The sequence below is a fragment of the Xenia sp. Carnegie-2017 genome, unplaced genomic scaffold, assembly GCF_021976095.1.
Source record: "Xenia sp. Carnegie-2017 unplaced genomic scaffold, XeniaSp_v1 HiC_scaffold_16, whole genome shotgun sequence".
Classification (NCBI taxonomy): Eukaryota; Metazoa; Cnidaria; class Anthozoa; order Malacalcyonacea; family Xeniidae; genus Xenia; species Xenia sp. Carnegie-2017.
The window spans coordinates 1,047,949-1,069,910 of record NW_025813469.1 but is presented as its reverse complement, the minus strand read 5'-3'; the positions used below and the strand labels follow the sequence as shown (position 1 = coordinate 1,069,910).

The following is a 21,962-nucleotide window of genomic DNA, read 5'->3' as shown; positions in this document are numbered from 1 at the left end:
CTGTAAATGTATTCATTACATTTTCTTTTCCTCAGGACTTCACGATGATACTGTGGTAACAGCATCACTAAGCGCACCAAGCAACTACGACTGTACGGTGCAATCTGCAGTACCAGCGGACGTTCGTGCACGATTGGGACTCAGCACGTATTATACGCAATATGCTCATGCCTACGGTATACCAGTACTTAGCTCAAGCCGCGTAAAGCCAAAAGCCCTGGAGCGAGCTTGTTACGTGATGAGGTTTCTGTTTGCCGATCGCAAGGATATTCGAGACTGGTTCTACAGACGAAAGGGCAGAGCGGGAATCATGGCAAGATCAGAAGGCACAACGATGATTCCCGAACACAGTTTCTTGCCATCGTGGTGGAACGAAAGAGCACGTGGCCTGGGCGCTACTATTCACATCCCCATTTCCACGGGGGGTGAAGAGAATCTTTTATGCGAACGACCAGATCGCTACTATAACGAAGACATCTTTCTTCACGAGTTTGTTCACGGTATTCATAACTTGGGTGCAACTGGAGCTATTCCGACTTTTGATCGTCGTTTGAAAGCTGCCTACGAGAGTGCTCGTTCCAACAGACTGTGGTGGAGAACGTACGCATTAAGTACGGACCGTGAATATTTTGCTGAAGGTACGCAGAGTTTTTTCAATGTCAACGCATATTCAGCTAAACCCAATGGAATTCATGATGACATTAATACTCGCAAGAAACTTCAAACATATGATCCCGCTCTTTATGACTTGATCAAAGAAGTTTTCCCATGTGAAAATGAATTCTTGAAACGTTGTGATGCAAGAAAAGGTGCATTTTTATGCAGCATTTTTTAACTTTTTATCAACAGAAATCATCTTTCGAGGCTCAAGATTTTAATAGAATAAATATCTACTTTTTGTAGGGAAACTGCCGCAACCTTTCAAAATGGATTCCAAAGGTCAATTGTCTTATTTTAAATGGATGTATTGAGTAAGCTCTGCAGAATGAATTTTGGTTAATGGAATATGTTTTTTTAGATGGAGGAACTGTTGTCACATTAAAACCTGAAACTCCACCAGTTCCCTCAACAACTAGTACTTCATCTGTTTCTAAACCCACCAATCCGGACACACCGCCCGTCCCTACTTCTTCAAAATCAGACACTCCACCAGTTCCCACTCTTCCCACAACGCCCAATACTCCATCTGTTTCTAAACCCACTTATCCAGACACACCGCCCGTTACTACTCCAACAGTTTCAAAATCTAGTACTTCACATGTAACCACTCCTCAAGTAACTACAACTCCAAAAAGAACTCATTGGCCAACATCTATTAAACGTGAGTTTGCAGCGTTGTTAAGTGTTTAATTTGACTAATTAATGATTTCTTTGTTTTAAAATGTAAGCTTGTGGTCAAAGAGCGAATGAATCCTTACAAGAGCGAGCAGATTCAGTGGCGTATCCAGCACACAAATTTGGTCCTGCTATGTTATTTTTTCTGTGTTCACTCACTGTGAAAACAACAGATTTTTAAATAAATGAAACATGATAATATTCTAAAATTTACATAACAGGACTAAAACTTGCGGGCTGGCTACGCCACTGAGCAGATCACTCCAGTTAAATAATAAGACGGTGTTATAATACTTAACTGCATGCACAGGATTGAATAATTTTGTTCCCAATGTCTAAATAGAATCCTTTATTTAGAAAGTTTTTAGAAAAATGTAATTGAAAGCTGTTTATTTTAGGTTGTATTAATTCGCATTTATCGAGAATCTTATTTAAATCGTTCTAGAGTGTAACAATCATCACAAACATTGCAATGATTGGGCAAAAACTGGTGAATGTCAACGTAATCCTGCTTATATGTTGCTATTTTGCTGTCGATCATGTAAGATCTACAAATACACTACCACACCTCGTGTGACGTGTAGGGACAACCATAAAAATTGCCGATTCTGGGCTTACAGAGGACATTGTAGATATTCATATTACTATATGACAAAAAAACTGCAGAAACAGTTGTGGATTATGTCGATGACTATTTGTTGTTTTTGTTGGGTTTTTTTTTTATTTTATATAGCTGGCACTGAGTTATTGTTTTGATGTACTTTTTTCTTGTAAGTAAAAAATTGAAATGTGTATGCATCTTTTCGCTTGGAATTTTTTTACAGATTTGTGATGACCATTTTACGTTTTAAAAAATGGAAGAATCGGAGAGGTAGTATGTTATTGTTGTTGGCAATGCGACTAATGTTATAACAATAATCAATAGATACATAATCTTAGGATAATGTTATCATCAGAACTGTGGAAGACTTTTCACCGAAATTTCGCGTAAGATTCTAATGTTCTTATAAAAGTAAGTTACGTAAGAGTTTCAATACGAGTTTAGTTCAAATATCACGTAAAATATATGCAAAATGAAGAAAATTAGGAGTGATATGCCGGTAGAAAGATTACAACACTTTGCAAGAAGCGCGTTTTGAATTTCGGGGTGTTTCATTTTTAATAGAAGTAGATCGCGGGAGGCTGAGACTTGAGAAATTGGTTGGCTTTTTCTTGCAAATCTTCATAGGAATATCCTTGTGGTAGAACTTGCATCATAAGCCAAGATTGTGCTTTCATACCAACCAACTCCCATTCATCTTTAACAGTGGATAATTGAAGGTCCAGATATGCCAAAACAATACATGTTGCCCATATTGTCATCATATTTCCATTGCATGACACTGGACAGGCATCTTCTAAATCCTTTACTGATTTACCAACCATATTTGATAATTCTGATGTCAATTCCCATGCACCATTTGCTAGCTGAAGATGGATTATCTGTGAAAGTGGATTACTTGAATCTCCTATTCATGAAAAAAAAATGTAGATGAATTCTTTAATCATGTCATTATAATCTTCTAAAGATACAAAATCATGTGCTTCAAACTCACTGTCATGTTTGACATTCCCTAAACTTTGATATTTGAAACCATCATCATCAAAACCTATCCATCAAAAAATTGTCATAATTTCTTTTATTCAAAAGTATCATTAATATTTGCAACAAATAGAAAACCATGTTTTATACTCACCTCCAAAAAAATTATTGGCCTCTACTAAACTTTGGCCTGCATTTACACTTTTACACCTACTAGTGCGTGTTCGTCCTGGAGATAAACTTTGACACTTAGGAGCTGATGTAAAAGACTCAAGGTGTATGTCACTTGAACCTTCAAAAATTCTGCAACGACTAGCTGGTTCTGGAGATGAACTTCGACACCTAGTAGACTCACGCCGTATGTCATATGAACATGCTAAACTTTTTTGATGTCCACTGTAAAAAGTCATCGGACGCCTCATCAACATGAACTCTTCCTCCTCTTGAGGCATTAAATCCCAACTGTGCAAACTTCCTTTAACTGCTTGTTTTCTATCTTCATCAATGGCAATAAATGCAGTTTGTGATGATATAACATTGGAGTCACAACTTAGCTGGATTATCTCTGCCTTTTTTCCACCATCCAACTCCAATTCTTTTATCAACTTCTTGGCTGCAAGGTGGTGAATAGTTGACACTTGGGAAGCAGTCTCTTTTTTCACTGCTGGTTTGATTGGAAACTTCATGTTATGCTCTACTTTAGCTCCAAGTAAATCACCACTAAGGAGTATTTTTCCTTCTTGAGGTGATGAGGATGGTGACTTGTCATGAAGAATTGCATATACAATGAGACATTCACCAATGAAAATAGGTGGAAGCTTTTCTTTTGGAACTACATTTACTGTTATATTCTTGGAAACAGTGACAGAAATTTGAACATCTGTCACAGAAGGTTGCATGGCTTTTTTCAGTGATCTTATCACCTAAAAAATAATTATTTTAATTATTTCCAATACTTTTTAGGAAAGCTGATGTACATGTACCTTAGGTTGCATCCTCTCTCCAGATACAATGAACTCAGCAGCACCTTTGCCAGCTTGTGCAATGCCTTTCACTAAAGTTGTTGATGCACCAGAGCCGATACCAAAAGAAAAACATCTATGGAAAAATAACATTTTGTTATAAATAATTAAATGCATGACAAAAAGGTACCAATAGTTGTTTAATGATGATTTACCTGGAGCTGTTGGAGTTTTTCTTAACAAGTTGAATGACAGAGTCAGTATTACCTATACTTCCATCAGTTAGCACAAACACCTGCCTTGGCAAACCTTTCTTTGGTGCATGACTAAATATTTCCTCAAGTGGACTAAATAGCTCAGTACCACCCAAATCAGCTTGAAGATTCTCTGCATGTTTTACAGCTGTTTCCAAATTTTTTTGATTGTATGGAACACTTTCTGGAAATAGGTGAATATATGTGCTGCCAAAACCTATTATATTGAAATAACATCCTTCAGGAATACTTTTAAGAAAGAGTAGAAGTGTTTCAGCTGCATCTTTGATGTAGGATCCAGCCATACTACCACTTCGATCAATTACAAACACAAATTCACAAGCTGCTTGAAGACAATTATTTTCCCCCTTGAATTCAGGGATGAAGCTCACCATGATTGCTGAAGATTTTTGAAAATTGTTTTCACCATTTGATAAACCTGGTTCAACAATAATTAATGGCTTGTTTATCTCTTTTGGTTGCACTAAAATGACAATATCAGTTTGTTTTACTTCCGTTAAAATCACTTCGATCTTTTTACCATCATTGTCAGCAAAAATCTTGTGTGATGGTGATGTCACTTTATCAATGTTTGGTGCATCATCTATTTCAAGGCTGAACTGGTAAGAATCGGGTCCAGTCCCTTGTTTTGCAGTTGCCCCACTATCGGAAGATACTTCGGGTGCCAGAGGGTTATTGCTTCCTGTCGGTGTGTAACGAGGTTTGAGCACTTTAGGTAAAACAAATCTCACAGCACCACCAGCTTCAACATTTAGTTCACCAACCATAGTTAATTCCAAAACAGCCATTTCTTTCTGGGGAAGATTCCCTAAAACCAAACTAAATATATCTCCTTGTTTCTCCTCTCCAAAAGCGGCTGTTCGGCCACTCGATACTGCTTCTTTGTACTTCTCTCGAGCTTTTTCCTTTTCTTGTATTTCTGCACGGATTTTTTTGCCATCAATGCAAGCCTCCAAACCTACTACAGCAAAGGAATCGTCTACAGGCGTACGAAAAAACACTTCGAGAGGATTTTCTGTATGATTGACATAAGTCAATGTTGATCGAAAACCAACAACTTGGCCTTTTAAAAAGGATCGAACGCATTGACTTTTCAATGGAACTTCTTCGTTACTGTCGCAAATAAATACACCGTACGTCAACATCTTGGTAAGAATTTGACTTGAAGCCATTGGAAACGCTTATGAAGTTCACAACGTTTTGTACAAAATAAAGCCTGTTTCCACTAGCACTTATCGTAATATATTAATCCTAATGCGAAACAAGTGACTTAGAATCACATGTTCGAGATGCATGACAAACAAGTGACTTAGAATCACATGTAGGAGATACATGAAAAAGAAATGACTTGGAATTACATGTTCGAGATGCATGAAAAACAAGTGACTTAGAATCATATGTTCGAGATGCATAAAAAACAAGTGACTTGGAATTACATGTTTGAGATGCATGAAAAACATATAACTTGGAATCACATGTTCGAGATGCATGAAAAACAAGTGACTTAGAATCACATGTTCGAGATGCATGAAAAACATATAACTTGGAATCACATGTTCGAGATGCATGAAAAACAAGTGACTTAGAATCACATGTAGGAGATGCATGAAAAACAAATGACTTGGGATTACATGTTCGAGATGCATGAAAAACATATAATTTGGAATCACATGTTCGAGATGCATGAAAATTAAGTGACTTGGAAACAAATGTAAGAGATGCATGAAAAACAAATGACTTGGAATCACATGTTCGAGATGCATGAAAAACATAAAACTTGGAATCACATGTTCGAGATGCATGAAAATTAAGTGACTTGGAAACAAATGTAAGAGATGCATGAAAAACAAATGACTTGGAATCACATGTTCGAGATACATGAAAAACATAAAACTTGGAATCACATGTTCGAGATGCATGAAAATTAAGTGAATTGAAATCAAATGTAAGAGATGCATGAAAAACAAATGACTTGGAATCACATGTTCGAGATGCATGAAAAACATAAAACTTGGAATCACATGTTCGAGATGCATGAAAATTAAGTGACTTGGAAACAAATGTAAGAGATGCATGAAAAACAAATGACTTGGAATCACATGTTTGAGAAAACTCACATGTGACTTGGACGACATATGAACTTGCACCTTCGGGATACTAATCCGCCGCTCTACCTGCTGAGCTACCAAGCCCACAAGAATTGGATACGTGTCAAATGTCTTTTTAAACTGGGTATGGACGAGAGATTCTCGCCACTATAGCAGTTAACTGGATGGCACCGTGTTTCGACTTTATTCCAAAGCCATTATCGGAGAATATATATAGTATATTAATCCTAACACGGTTTTTAATATGCACATGAAAAACATGTGACTTGGATTTCACTATGGATTCTATCTTGTCATCAGTCCCAGTCACGGAGTCCCATGAGATGCGCATGCACATTTCCCGATCAGTTCAAGCAGTTTGCTGAGAAGTTACAACGGGTGAGTTGATCGAGTAGAAAATCCTTTTAAATCCAATACATCCGTTTAGATAGAGTGTAAAAAGGGAAATAAAAGCAAAACGGAAAAGTAAGTTGTAAGATTATTTTCTATCTAGTACCGAATTTGGTTTGTTATTTCACAAAGTTTTATCGGATCTCAGGCGACATGGAATGTGAACATGTGGCGAAGAACATGTGGCGAACGAAGAGGTCATTCAGCTCGCAGAGACATTCGAACCGCCAAATAGGCAGCCAAGAAGCGGAGCTAAAGAGGCTACGCCAGACATTCATACGTCTATAGCCGACATTGAAATTATGATGGCAAAATGGCCAAGTTAAAGCCCAACGGGCAGTCGGAAACGAAAAGCAACAGAGCATGACAATGACTCTGATAGCGAGTTAAAGGCAAAAACATCCTCTGAGAGGAGTAGAGGCAAGCGACAACGTCGCGAAAAGTCTCCTGATGCTATAAGCATTTTTGCTGGCGATAGCGAGGACGAGTTAGCAAAACGTGTGGGCACTGCTGGCAAGAATACCAACGGTGAGATAACATAAACGCGTGAAAATGAACCCAACGCGCAAGAGCATGTCTTCTTAGACGACCTCGCTAAAGGTTTGTCAGACGAGGAAAGCACAGGCCCTAATTTAACACAAAAGTTGGCCGATATAGTGCTAAAACGATGGGGCAAACAAATGAACCCCGAAAAAACTAAAGGTAATCCTAGAGAAATACACACGTCCTGAAAACTGCCCAGGAATGTGGTGCAAGAAGATTAACCCAGAGATATGGCAACAGTTAAATTCAAAGAAAAATAAGGCAGATCTACAAATGTTCAACATACAACAAACAGTACTCAAAGCCACGTTGGCAATTTTACAAACAACACACTCCTTGCATGGTTGTTACAGTCTGTAACAGAAAAAACCCTAAGGTATTTTCCAACTTAGTTGATGCCATAGCGTTGATGGCCCTTGCACACAGTAATATATCATTGGCGCGGAAAGAGCAGATCAAACCTGCAATTAAACAGGAATATGCAGCAATATGTGCGCTCGAGGACCAAGCAGACAGCAAATTATTGTTTGGAAATGACTTGGCCAAAAATCTAAAAGAGGCAAAAGAGGCGAATCAAATCGCTCTATGAGAAGTGGAAATCGCAGAACGTACTTTACTGCGAAAAAACCAATGCCTTCTTATTGGAACATTTTTCTAGCAGCAAAAATTTTTTTATGGAAAAGCCAGCAGAGGAACCCGCACAGAAGGAAAAAACCTCAATGGAAAGTGGGACAAGAGAAAAAATACTAGAGACTTCAAATTAAATCAAAAAATCGTTAAGTAAGTTTGAGGAATTTGTACCTGAAATTCAAAATTACCTACAGAATTTATACAAAAATTTCACTGCAGGGAGAGTTTCACAGCACTTCCCCGCAGGGACTGAAAAAGCTAATGACAAGGAAATCTTGTCACACATAACAGGAGTTATAATCGAATGCGCTGAGTAACCAGCACAAAATAAGCTATACCCTCGAAAACTTTCCCCACGGGAATGCTCCTTGCTTGATTAGGAGATACTTAAGTTAATTAAAAAGATTGTAATACAGAAAGTATATTATGAAGCTGGACAAATCCTCTCGAGTATATTTTTACGACCTAAATTAGATGGGTCACACCGACTAATTCTGACTTTGAAAGCTTTTAACGAGTCAGTGGTTTATCATCATTTTAAGATGGACTCTATTCACAATGTCACCAAGCTAGTTACAAAAAATTGCTTTATGGCATCGCTGGACTTAAAAGATGCGTACTACTCTATACCGATAAAGGCATCGAATTAAAAACTTTTACGTTTTTCATGGCGTGAAGAAATTTATCAATTTACATGCTTGCCAAATGGGCTTTCATGTGCGCATAGGATATTCACTAAAGTTTGAAACTAGTTTTATCAAATGTGCACTCAAGTGGACATATTTCGTTAGCACACATTGATGACTGCTATCTTCAGGGGCAAACATTTACGAAATGTGTCCTTAACATTATTGATACGTTTATAATGTTCGAGAAACTAGGATTTATCATACATCCAACCAAATCATGTCTAATTCCCTCACAGGAAATCATTACCCTGGGGTTTCTTATTAACTCGGTGACAATTTACATAAGGCTAACTACAGAAAAGGCCACTGACTTGAGGAAGGTTTGTAAAGCGTTACTAGATGCAACTAAACCACAATCAATAAGAAAGGTTGCCAGAGTATTTGGAAAAATAGTAGCAAGCTTCCCAGGGGTAATATATGGGCCCTTGCACTATAGAGAACTAGAAAACGATAAAACTAAAACCTTGAAAGATGCAAAAGGAGATTTTGACACTAATATGCAACTATCACAGGGTGCACGAACAAAATTACAATGGTAGGCCTCTATTGCTGAAAATTCATTTCAGAAATTGTCAAGAGAGGAACTCCAACATACAAATACCATTGATGCTTCCCTTTCAGGGTGGGGAGCAGAGTATAAGGGAACATCCACAGGGGGGGCGTGGACTAAATCAGAGGCTATAAACCACATTAACTACTTAGAAATGTAAGCAGTCTACCTAGGTCTACAGACCTTTGCAAAGCATATTGAGAACACGCACATCAGAATACTGTGTGACAACACAACCGCAATGAACATAATAAATCATATGGGTACAAGCCATTCGGACATATGCAATACTATGGCACAAAAGATCTGGGAGTTGTGTATAAATAAAAAAAATCTGGATTAGCCTTGCTCACATAACGGGCAAGCACAATATTGTCACTGCTAAATAAAGCAGTGCTCTCGAAGGCCCTAGCAAAGCTAAAATTTGCCACAGAGATAAATTTATTTGCCAGTCGGGTAAACAAGCAATTTCCCAATTATGCGGCATACTGCCCAGACTGTAAAAAGCTTGTGCAATTGATGCATTTTCCTTATTATGGGGAGACATAAGATTCTACGCTTTTCCATCATTTAGTGTCATAGCTGCTATATTATCAAAGATTCAAAGGGAAGGAGCTCTGGGAATATGCGTTCTACCGAACTGGCCAACACTGTTTTGGTATGCAAAAGCCTTCCGAATGAAGATAAATGGAAGAGCTTTAGTAGAGAAAAGAAATTGGATGTGTTCAATCCTGGATTGCAGAATGCAATCGAGTTTTTAGTTACGCTGTACAAAAAGGGGAATGGATACAGTGCAATTAACACGGTACGATCAGCGTTGTCAAGTATTCTTACTTTAGAAAATGGTATAAAGTTTGGAGAACATCCCCTCGTTACACGATACATGATGGGAATATTTGAGATAAGGCCAGTGTTACCAAAATATTCAGAAATATGGGACGTTAATGTGGTATTAAATTACCTAAAAACGTATAACCAAGTTGACAAAATAACAATTAAGGAACTCACACTAAAATTGACGATGTTGCTATGCTTGACGACTGGACATAGAGGACAAACAATTCACAAGATGAATGTTCATGAGATACAAGAATTACCAGACAGATACAGAATAACGATTAGTGAAAAGCTCAAGACAACCAAACCTGGCAAACACTTGGAGCCAAATGATTTGTTTGAATTCCGCGACGACGAAAACGTATGTGTTGTGAAGAACTTAAAAGTATATCTACAGAGAACATTGCAGCACAGGTCTTTACACTCACAACTACCTCTTAGTTATATCAAACCTTTTAAACTCGTTCTAAAGAGACAATTGCTCGTTGGGTTAAAATGGTTCTCAAATCTGCAGGGATTAATACTTCAAAATACACAGCACATAGCAGTCGGGCAGCATCAGCATCAAATTGTAAAGTCAAAGGCCTTTCTCTAAAAGTGATAATGTCAGCAGCAGGTTGGTCAAGAGCAAAACATTGGCATTCTATTCAAACATTAACATTCTATTCAAAACCAACTGAAAATAAACACCTGAATTTTGGCAGTATTGTGTTAAAATAGAAACATTTGCTTTGTCAGTTGACTTAAAATTGTTAAAGTTATATAATGAAGTTTATGACAACAATGTGCTCAATGTGGGATTCTATGTGGTTCGTAGCACAGGACTTTAAAATCTCACGGGACTTCTTCGTGACAGAGACTGATGACAAGATTTAATTATAAAATTAAACGAGACTTACCTGGAAGTCGAAGTTTGATTGGAATTCTATCTTGGTCATCAGTCTGGAACGAAGGGGTCACATGCCCAATATACCCTCCCGTCCCATATCTTACTAAAAAATTTTTTTTCCTGCACTACTCACGTTATAAAATAATCAGCAAATGCGCATGCGCATCTCATGTGACTCCTTCGTTCCGGACTGACGACTAAGATCGAGTTCCAATCAGACTTCGACTTCTAGGTAAGTCTCGTTTAATTTTATAATTTAATGGTCAATATGCACAAGAACGCATGCGCCATGTTACGTTTTGCTACGATTCGTTACGATACGTGGCAAGTGGAGAACAGGCTTAAGAGTGTTTGTTTGTGACGTCAAAGCGGCCATGTAGGGGGAGTACATTAAAATGTCGATTTCGAGAAATGTATTGAGTAAGCTCTGCAGAATGAATTTTGGTCAATGGAATAAGTTTTTTTAGATGGAGGAACTGTTGTCACATTAAAACCTGAAACTCCACCAGTTCCCCCTCATTCAACAACTAGTACCTCATCTATTTCTAAACCCACCAATCCGGACACACCGCCCGTTCCTACTTCTTCAAAATCAGACACTCCACCAGTTCCTACTCTTCCCACAACGCCCAGTACTCCATCTGTTTCTAAACCCACTAATCCTGACACACCACCCGTTACTACTCCAACAGTTTCAAAATCTATAACTTCACTTGTAACCACTCCTCCAGTAACTACAACTCCAAAAAGAACTCCTCCAGTAACTACAACACCAAAAATAACTCCTCGGCCAACATCAATGAAACGTGAGTTTGCTGCATTGTTAAGTGTTTAATTTGACTAATTAATGATTTCTTTGTTTTAAAATGTAAACTTATGATGAAAGAGCGAATGAATCCTTACAGAAGCGAACAGATTCAGTGGCGTATCCAGCACACAAATTTGGTCCTGCTATGTTATTTTTTCTGTGTTCACTCACTGTGAAAACAACAGATTTTTAAAGAAATGAAAAATGATAATATTCTAAAATTTACATAGCAGGACTAAAACTTGCGGGCTGGCTGCAGGACCAAAACTTGCGGGCTGGCTGCACGACTAAAACTTGCGGGCTGGCTGCAGACCAAAACGTGCGGCTGGCTGCACGACTTAAACTTGCGTTCTGACTGCAGGACTAAAACTTGCGGGCTGGCTGCACGACTAAAACTTGCGGGCTGGCTACGCCATTGTGCAGATCTCTCCACTTAAATAATAAGATGGTGTCACTAATACTTATCTGCTTCCACAGGATTGAATAATTTAGTTCACAATGCTCGGACAAGCCCAATCCTTGACGACGATAGTTAAGAAACTTTTATAAATCAAAGGGATTATTTCAAATGATTTTAATTGTGTGAAAAAGGACAACAACAGCAATAATTGTACATTGTCTTTAAAGAAATTTAAAGTACGGGTGCGCTTATTAAACCTCTTCTGTTTAAAAACCCCACACCCGTCTAAATAGAGTCCTTTATTTAGGAAGTTTTGGGACAAAGTAATTGAAAGCTGTTTATTTTATGTTGTAGTAATTCGCATTTATCGAGAATCGTATTTTAATTGTTCTAGAGTGTAACAATCATCACAAACATTGCAATGATTGGGCAAAAACTGGTGAATGTCAACGTAATCCTGCTTATATGTTGCTGTTTTGCTGTCGATCATGTAGGATCTATAAATACACTACCACACCTCGTGTGACGTGTAGGGACAATCATAAAAATTGCCGATTCTGGGCTTACAGAGGACATTGTCGATATTCATATTACTATATGACAAAAAACTGCAGAAACAGTTGTGGATTATGTCGATGATTATTTTTTGTTTTTGTTGGGTTTTTCTTCATTTTATATAGCTAGCACTGAGTTATTGTTTTGATGTACGTTTTTTTCTTGTAAGTAAAAAATTGAAATGTATATGCATCCTTTCTTTTGGAATTTTTTTACAGATTTGTGATGACCTTTTTACGTTTTAAATAATGGAAGAATCGGAGAGGTAGTATGTTATTGTTGTTGACAATGCGACTAATGCTATAACAATAATCAATAGATACATAATCTTAGGATAATGCTATTGTTATCAGAACTGTGGAAGACTTTTCACCGAAATCTCGCGTAAGATCTAAGGTTCTCTTAAAGGTAAGTTACATAAGAGATTCAACACGAATTTATTTCAAATATCACGTAAATATATGCAAAATAAAGAAAATTAGGAGTGATATGCCGGTAGAAAGATTACAACACTTTGCAAGAAGCGCGTTTTGAATTTCGGGGTGTTTCATTTTAATAGTAGTTTTGCATTCACGGAGATCGCGGGAGGCTGAGACTTGAGAATTTGGTTTGCTTTTTCAAGTAAATCTTCATAGGAATATCCTTGTGGTAGAACTTGCATCATAAGCCAAGATTTTGCTTTCATACCAACCAACTCCCATTCATCTTTAACAGTGGATAAGTGAATGTCCAGATATGCCAAAACAATACATGTTGCCCATATTGTCATCATATTTCCATTGCATGACACTGGACAGGCATCTTTTAGATCTGTTATTGATTTACCAACCATATTTGATAATTCTGACGTCAATTCCCAGGCACCATTTGCTAGCTGAAGATTGATTATCTGTGAAAGTGGATTACTTGAATCTCCTTTTCATGAAAAAAAAATGTAGATGAATTCTTTAATCATGTCATTATAATCTTCTAAAGATACAAAATCATGTGCTTCATACTCACTGTCATGTTTGACATTCCCTAAACTTTGATATTCTAAATCATCATCATCAAAACCTATCCATAAAAATTTTTTCATAATTTCTTGTATTCAAAAGTATCATTAATATTTTCAGGAAATAGAAAACCATGTCTTATACTCACCTCCATAAAAATGATTTGCCTCTTTTAAACTTAGGGTTTCATCTTCACTTTTACACATTTTAAAGAGTATTGGATCTGGAGATAAACTTCGCCCCCTAGTTGCACAACTTGCAATTTCATCCGAATCTATCCAGGAAAAAAAATGTTGATGAATTCTTTAACTCAATATCATTAATATTTTCAGCAGGTATGGAAAGCTGCGTTTTGCACTAACATTGCAAAATTTCGTCAACCTCTACACTTTGGTAGTCATTTGATAAACTTAGAAACTTAAGAGCTGATCTAGGGTGTATGGCACTCATACATATAAAACTTTGTTACTGCTACTTGCACTGTAAGTCATCAAACTCATCAACATGAACTCTTCCTCCTCCTGAGGCATTAAATCCCAACTGTGCAAACTTCCTTTAACTGCTTGTTTTCTATCTTCATCAATGGCAATAAATGCAGTTTGTGATGATATAACATTGGAGTCACAACTTAGCTGGATTATCTCTGCCTTTTTTCCACCATCCAACTCCAATTCTTTTATCAACTTCTTGGCTGCAAGGTGGTGAATAGTTGACACTTGGGAAGCAGTCTCTTTTTTCACTGCTGGTTTGATTGGAAACTTCATCTTATGCTCTACTTTAGCTCCAAGTAAATCACCACTAAGGAGTATTTTTCCTTCTTGAGGTGAAGAGGATGGTGACTTGTCATGAAGAATTGCATATACAATGAGACATTCACCAATAAAAATAGGTGGAAGCTTTTCTTTTGGAACTACATTTACTGTTATATTCTCAGAAACAGTGACTGAAATTTGAACATCTGTCACAGCAGGTTGCATGGCTTTTTTCAGTGATCTTATCACCTAAAAAATAATATTTCTAACTATTTCCAATACTTTATATGAAAGATGATGTACACGTACCTTAGGTTGCATCCTCTCTCCAGATACAATGAACTCAGCAGCACCTTTGCCAGCATGTGCAATGCCTTTCACTAAAGTCGTTGATGCACCAGAGCCGATACCAAAAGAAAAACATCTATAGAAAAAGAACATTTTGTTATAAACAATTAAATATGTAACAAAAAGGTACCAATAGTCATTTAATGATTATTTACCTGGAGTTGTTGAAGTTTTTTTCAACAAGTTGAATGACAGAGTCAGTATTACTTATGCTTCCATCAGTTAGCACAAACACCTGCCTTGGCAAACCTTTCTTTGCTGCATGACTAAATATTTCTTTAAGTGGATCAAATAGCTCAGTACCACCCAAATCAGCTTGAAGATTCTTTGCATGTTTTACAGCTGTTTCCAAATTTTTTTGATTGTATGGAACACTTTCTGGAAATAGGTGAACATATGTGCTGCCAAAACCTATTATATTGAAATAACATCCTTCAGGAATACTTTTAAGAAAGAGTAGAAGTGTTTCAGCTGCATCTTTGATGTAGGATCCAGCCATACTACCACTTCGATCAATTACAAACACAAATTCACAAGCTGCTTGAAGACAATTATTTTCACCCTTGAATTCTGGGATGAAGCTCACCATGATTGCTGAAGATTTTTGAAAATTGTTTTCACCATTTGATAAACCTGGTTCAACAATAATTAATGGCTTGTTTATCTCTTTTGGTTGCACTAAAATGACAATATCAGTTTGTTTTACTTCCGTTAAAGTCACTTTGATCTTTTCGCCGTCATTGTCAGCAAAAATCTTGTGTGATGGTGATGTCACCTTATCAATGTTTGGTGCATCAACTATTTCAAGGCTGAACTGGTAAGAATCGGGTCCAGTCCCTTGTTTTGCAGTTGCCCCACTATCGGAAGATACTTCGGGTGCCAGAGGGTTATTGCTTCCTGTCGGTGTGTAACGAGGTTTGAGCACTTTAGGTAAAACAAATCTCACAGCACCACCAGCTTCAACATTCAGTTCACCAACCATAGTTAATTCCAAAACAGCCATTTCTTTCGGGGGAAGATTGCCTAAAACCAAACTAAATATATCTCCTTGTTTCTCCTCTCCAAAGCTGCTGTTCGTCCACTCGATACTGCTTCTTTGTACTTCTCTCGAGCTTTTCCTTTTCTTGTATTTCTGCACGGATTTTTGCCATCAATGCAAGCCTCCAAACCTACTACAGCAAAGGAATCGTCTACAGGCGTACGAAAAAACACTTCGAGAGGATTTTCTGTATGATTGACATACGTCAATGTTGATCGAAAACCAACAACTTGACCTTTTAAAAATGATCGAACGCATTGACTTTTCAATGGAACTTCTTCGTTTCGGTCGCAAATAAATACACCGTACGTCAACATCTTGGTAAGAATTTGACTTGAAGCCAGTGGAAACGCTTATGAAGTACACATGGTTTTGTACAAAATAAAGCCTGTTTCCACTAGCCAGGTATCGTAATGTATTATTCCCAACCCGGTTTAATATGCACATGACAAACATGTGACTTGGACGAGATTTGATCTCGCACCTGCGGGATACTACTCCGCCGCTCTACCTGTTGAGCTACCAACCCACAAGAATTGGAGACGAGTCAAATCTCTTTTTAAAGTGCGTATGGACAAGAGATTCTCGCCACTATAGCAGTTTACTGGATGGCACCGTGTTTCGACTTTATTCCAAAGCCATCATCAGAGAATATATATAATATATTTATCCTAACACGTTAAAATATATGACTTGGATTTAACTATGAATTTGATGGTCAATATGCACAAGCACGCATGCGCCATGTTACGTTTTGCTCATAGATATAGATATATTTGCTCTATGGTTTTGCTACGATACGTGGCTGGTGGAAATCAGGCTTAAGATGTTTGTTAGTGATGTCAAAACGGCCATGTTGGGGGAGTACATTAAAATGCCGATGATGCTTAACAGAGCATTAAATTAACATAAATTCTTTTCTTCATATTGGATTTTTACCCCAATATAGCGACAGACGAAAACACTATAAATGTATGATATTGCTTCTTCCATTAAGATCTTAGTGCAGCACCAACATAATTAAGGAATGCGGATGTTGGATCAAAACTTTCGTTTATGAATACAAACTGAAAATGGGTTGATTTTTTATTGATGCCGTTATCTGCTACAAATGTTGTGCCTTTCCATTTCAACAGCTTACCGAAACCTCTAAACTAGCACATAACAGCAATGATCACTTTACTGTACAATTCTGAGTACTGCATTTATTATATTACATACTTCGCAGTGTTTTTATTAGTAAGAAAATGTGCGTGACTGAGCACCATTGAGATAATGACATCCTGTAGCAATTACCTGTTGTTTTTTCAGGAGGTCATTTGACAAACGATGGTACAATTTTATTAACTATAAAGTAATCGCTGCTTGAAATTCTTAAAGAAAAGCGTTAACAACATCAGCTTAAGATCTACTGACTCAACTTGTTGTCTATCTTATGAAAATGGCATTTTATAAGCAAAAAAAAAAACCACCGCAATTTTTCTCTTAGGCCCCATAATCTTCTAAATATACAAAATCATGTGATTCCTACTCACTGTCATGTTTGACGGTGAGAAAGAATGTTTACTGACATTTACAAAATGATTTTAAAGATTTTTTACGTAATAATAAAAAACAAAGTTTGTCTTAGTTGCGTTTTTTTCACAGTATATGTCACATGATGTATTGATCAAATAGCCCATGTAATACAGAAAATGTCGTGATCAATAAAACCTGCAGTAGAAATTTTATGAAATCTTCATAATTTCTACAGGAAGTTAAGAGGAATGAAACTTCTATAAAAATGTTACGTCGCTGATATTGGGTGAAGATAAGTGACGTAGCCAGCCCGCAAGTTTTAGTCATGGTGCATAAATTTCAAATCATTGTCATTTACCAACCGAAATATTTACCTAGCTAGCACAACTAATGTTGTAAATTGGTTACGTCCCTCCTGACGAAAGTGAAATTAACATATTTTGCGTGAATTTCTACGTGATTGCATCTTTACACAGTGAAGTATGTTAACTCTGCTCCTTTTCACGTTTGTCTATTTACCCCTATGTTGGACTGCGGTTTTGAATGGTATCTTGGTAATTGCTTTTATTTTTTTTATGTTGATTGGGTTTGTCAGGCAATCCTGATTCTTCCACTTTTAACAACAATTAACTTAGTTTAGGTTGTATTGGCTTCGTTTATCTGTTTGTCTGACTAATGTTATAACAATAATCAATAGATACATAATCTTAGGATAATGTTGTTATTAGAACTATGGAAGACTTTTCACCGAAATTTCGCGTAAGATCTAAGGTTCTCTTAAAAGTAAGTTACATAAGAGATTTAATACGAGTTTATTTCAAATATCACGTAAGATATATGCAAAATGAAGAAAATTAGGAGTGATATGCCGGTAGAAAGATTACAACACTTTGCATGAAGCGCGTTTTGAATTTCGGGGTGTTTCATTTTTAATAGTAGTTTTCGCCTTCACGGAGATCACGGGAGGCTGAGACTTGAGAAATTGGATTGCTTTTTCAAGCAAATCTTCATAGGAATATCCTTGTGGTAGAACTTGTATCATAAGCCAAGATTTTGCTTTCATACCAACCAACTCCCATTCATCTTTAACAGTGGATAATTGAAGGTCCAGATATGCCAAAACAATACATGTTGCCCATATTGTCATCATATTTCCATTGCATGACACTGGACAGGCATCTTTTAGATCTGTTATTGATTTAACAACCATATTTGATATTGCTGAAGTCAATTCCCAGGCACCATTTGCTAGCTGAAGATTGATTATCTGTGAAAGTGGATTACTTGAATCTCCTATTCATGAAAAAAAATGTAGATGAATTCTTTAATCATGTCATTATAATCTTCTAAAGATACAAAATCATGTGCTTCAAACTCACTGTTATGTTTGACATTCCCTAAACTTTTATATTCTAAACCATCATCATCAAAACCTATCCATCAAAAAATTGTCATAATTTCTTTTATTCAAGAGTGCAATTAATATTTTCAGCAAATAGAAAACCATGTTTTATACTCACCTCCAAAAAAATTATTGGCCTCTTCTAAACTTTGGCCTGCATTTACACTTTTACACCTTTTAGTGCTTGTTCGTCCTGGAGATAAACTTTGACACTTAGGAGCTGATCTAAAAGACATAGGAGCTGATCTATAAGACTCAAGGTGTATGTCACTTGAACGTTCAACACTTCTGCAACGACTAGCTGGTTCTGGAGATGAACTTCGACACCTAGTAGACTCACGCCGTATGTCATATGAACATGCTAAACTTTTTTGATGTCCACTGTAAGAAGTCATCGGACGCCTCATTATGAACTGTTCCTCCTTTCGAGGAATTAAATCCCAACTGTGCAAACTTCCTTTAACTGCTTGTTTTCTATCTTGTTCAATGGCAATAAATGCAGTTTGTGATGATATAACATTGGAGTCACAACTTAGCTGGATTATCTCTGCCTTTTTTCCACCATCCAACTCCAATTCTGTTATCAACTTCTTGGCTGCAAGGTGGTGAATAGTTGACACTTGGGAAGCAGTCTCTTTTTTCACTGCTGGTTTGATTGGAAACTTCATCTTATGCTCTACTTTAGCTCCAAGTAAATCACCAGTAAGGAGTATTTTTCCTTCTTGAGGTGATGAGGATGTTGACTTGTCATGAAGAATTGCATATACAATGAGACATTCACCAATAAAAATAGGTGGAAGCCTTTCTTTTGGAACTACATTTACTGTTATATTGTTGGAAGCAGAGACAGAAATTTGAACATCTGTCACAGCTGGTTGCATGGCTTTCTTCAGTGATCTTATCACCTGAAAAATAATTTTTCTAATTATTTCCAATACTTTTTAAGAAAGCTGATGTACATGTACCTTAGGTTGCATCCTCTCTCCAGATACAATGAACTCAGCAGCACCTTTGCCAGCTTGTGCAATGCCTTTCACTAAAGTTGTTGATGCACCAGAGCCGATACCAAAAGAAAAACATCTATGGAAAAAGAACATTTTCTTATAAATAATTATGCGTAACAAAAAGGCACCAATAGTCATTTAATGATGATTTACCTGGAGTTGTTGGAGTTTTTCTTAACAAGTTGAATGACAGAGTCAGTATTACTTATACTTCCATCAGTTAGCACAAACACCTTCCTTGGCAAACCTTTCTTTGGTGCATGACTAAATATTTCTTTAAGTGGATAAAATAGCTCTGTACCACCCAAACAAGCTTGAAGTCTCTTTGCATGATCTACAGCTCTTTCCAAATTTTTTTGATTGTATGGAACACTTTCTGGAAATAGGTGAACATATGTGTCGCCAAAACCTATTATATTGAAATAACATCCTTCAGGAATACTTTTAAGAAAGAGTAGAAGTGTTTCAGCTGCATCTTCGATGTAGGATCCAGCCATACTACCACTTTGATCAATTACAAACACAAATTCACAAGCTGCTTGAAGACAATTATTTTCACCCTTGAATTCAGGGATGAAGCTCACCATGATTGCTGAAGATTTTTGAAAATTGTTTTCACCATTTGATAAACCTGGTTCAACAATAATTAATGGCTTGTTTATCTCTTTAGGTTGCACTAAAATGACAATATCAGTTTGTTTTACTTCCGTTAAAATCACTTTGATCTTTTCGCCATCATTGTCAGCAAAAATCTTGTGTGATGGTGATGTCACCATATCGATGTTTGGTGCATCATCTATTTCAAGGCTGAACTGGTAAGGATCGGGTCCAGTCCCTTGTTTTGCAGTTGCCCCACTATCGGAAGATACTTCGGGTGCCAGAGGGTTATTGCTTCCTGTCGGTGTGTAACGAGGTTTGAGCACTTTAGGTAAAACAAATCTCACAGCACCACCAGCTTCAACATTCAGTTCACCAACCATAGTTAATTCCAAAACAGCCATTTCCTTCGGGGGAAGATTTCCTAAAACCAAACTAAATATATCTCCTTGTTTCTCCTCCCCCAAAGCGGCTGTTTGTCCACTCGATACTGCTTCTTTGTACTTCTCTCGAGCTTTCTCCTTTTCTTGTATTTCTGCACGGATTTTTTTGCCATCAATGCAAGCCTCCAAACCTACTACAGCAAAGGAATCGTCTACAGGCGTACGAAAAAACACTTCGAGAGGATTTTCTGTATGATTCACATACGTCAATGTTGATCGAAATCCAACAACTTGGCCTTTTAAAAATGATCGAATGCATTGACTTTTCAATGGAACTTCTTCGTTTCTGTCGCAAATAAATACACCGTACGTCAACATCTTGGTAAAAATTTGACTTGAAGCCATTGGAAAGGCTTATGAAGTTCACAACGTTTTGTACAAAATAAAGCCTGTTTCCACTAGCACGTATGCTAATATATTAATCCTAACGCGGTTTATTCTGCACATGCGAAACAAGTGACTTAGAATCATATGTTCGAGATGAATAAAAAACAAATGACTTGGAATTACATGTTCGAGATGCATGAAAAACAAGTGACTTGGAATCACATGTTCGAGATGCATGAAAAACAAGTGACTTAGAATCACATGTTCGAGATGCATGAAAAACAAGTGACTTAGAATCACATGTAGGAGATGCATGAAAAACAAATGACTTGGAATCACATGTTCGAGATGCATGAAAAACAAGCGAATTAGAATCACATGTTCGAGATGCATGAAAAACAAGTGACTTAGAATCACATGTAGGAGATGCATGAAAAACAAATGACTTGGAATCACATGTTCGAGATGCATGAAAAACAAGCGAATTAGAATCACATGTTCGAGATGCATGAAAACAAGTGACTTAGAATCACATGTAGGAGATGCATGAAAAACAAATGACTTGGAATCACATGTTCGAGATGCATGAAAAACAAGTGACTTAGAATCACATGTTCGAGATGCATGAAAAACAAATGACTTGGAATCACATGTTCGAGATGCATGAAAAACAAGCGAATTAGAATCACATGTTCGAGATGCATGAAAAACAAGCGAATTAGAATCACATGTTCGAGATGCATGAAAAACAAGTGACTTAGAATCACATGTAGGAGATGCATGAAAACAAATGACTTGGAATCACATGTTCGAGATGCATGAAAACAAGCGAATTAGAATCACATGTTCGAGATGCATGAAAAACATATAACTTGGAATCACATGTTCGAGATGCATGAAAATTAAGTGACTTAGAATCACATGTTCGAGATGCATGAAAAACAAATGACTTGGAATCACATGTTCGAGATGCATGAAAAACAA

At 37.0% G+C, this 21,962-nt stretch overlaps 4 protein-coding genes across 10 annotated transcripts in view; 1 reads left to right on the top strand and 3 right to left on the bottom strand.

The window, feature by feature from the left end:
- LOC124436524 (gamete and mating-type specific protein A-like) overlaps positions 1-12,739 on the top strand; it is a 29,399-nt gene extending 16,660 nt beyond the window's left edge. For 5 of the 7 annotated variants that reach the window (XM_046986459.1, XM_046986461.1, XM_046986460.1 and 2 more), the window contains 4 exons: positions 36-809; positions 904-939; positions 1,019-1,321; positions 1,781-2,133. In XM_046986459.1, the coding sequence (XP_046842415.1) occupies positions 239-809; positions 904-939; positions 1,019-1,321; positions 1,781-2,091 (1,221 nt within the window). In that variant the 5' untranslated portion in view covers positions 36-238 and the 3' untranslated portion in view covers positions 2,092-2,133. Of the gene's footprint in view, positions 1-35; positions 810-903; positions 940-1,018; positions 1,322-1,780; positions 2,134-11,511; positions 11,597-12,392 lie in introns of those variants that run through there. The other 2 variants (XM_046986463.1, XM_046986465.1) reach the window with 2 other exon arrangements.
- The window catches only part of LOC124436542 (von Willebrand factor A domain-containing protein 5A-like), a 47,795-nt gene that overhangs the window by 6,388 nt on the left and 19,445 nt on the right, over positions 1-21,962 (bottom strand).
- Positions 2,358-21,013, bottom strand: LOC124436514 (von Willebrand factor A domain-containing protein 5A-like). Its single transcript, XM_046986442.1, has 6 exons — positions 19,765-21,013; positions 19,573-19,687; positions 18,726-19,512; positions 18,585-18,638; positions 18,095-18,498; positions 2,358-2,453 (listed from the first exon to the last, which is right to left on the bottom strand). The coding sequence occupies exons 1-6, from the start codon at positions 20,994-20,996 to the stop codon at positions 2,445-2,447; spliced, it is 2,601 nt and encodes an 866-aa protein (XP_046842398.1). The 5' UTR covers positions 20,997-21,013; the 3' UTR covers positions 2,358-2,444.
- Positions 12,963-15,729, bottom strand: LOC124436517 (von Willebrand factor A domain-containing protein 5A-like). Its single transcript, XM_046986448.1, has 6 exons — positions 14,804-15,729; positions 14,610-14,724; positions 14,018-14,549; positions 13,697-13,822; positions 13,556-13,609; positions 12,963-13,468 (listed from the first exon to the last, which is right to left on the bottom strand). Exons 1-6 carry the CDS (start codon positions 15,649-15,651, stop codon positions 13,101-13,103), a joined length of 2,043 nt encoding a protein of 680 aa, XP_046842404.1. The 5' UTR covers positions 15,652-15,729; the 3' UTR covers positions 12,963-13,100.

What these genes read in the sequence shown, in the direction of transcription:
- LOC124436517 (XM_046986448.1), bottom strand. Translation starts at nt 15,651, where the DNA reads ATGGCTGTTTTGGAATTAACTATGGTTGGTGAACTGAATGTTGAAGCT. An exon ending in GACTTACAGTGCAAGTAGCA is followed by an intron (nt 13,823 to 14,017) that starts GTAACAAAGTTT and finishes TTTCCTGGATAG; the next exon opens with ATTCGGATGAAATTGCAAGT. An exon ending in GGCAAATCATTTTTATGGAG is followed by an intron (nt 13,610 to 13,696) that starts GTGAGTATAAGA and finishes TTTTATGGATAG; the next exon opens with GTTTTGATGATGATGATTTA.
- LOC124436514 (XM_046986442.1), bottom strand. Translation starts at nt 20,996, where the DNA reads ATGGCTTCAAGTCAAATTTTTACCAAGATGTTGACGTACGGTGTATTT. An exon ending in GAGAGAGGATGCAACCTAAG is followed by an intron (nt 19,513 to 19,572) that starts GTACATGTACAT and finishes ATTATTTTTCAG; the next exon opens with GTGATAAGATCACTGAAGAA. An exon ending in AGGGAATGTCAAACATAACA is followed by an intron (nt 18,499 to 18,584) that starts GTGAGTTTGAAG and finishes TTTCATGAATAG; the next exon opens with GAGATTCAAGTAATCCACTT.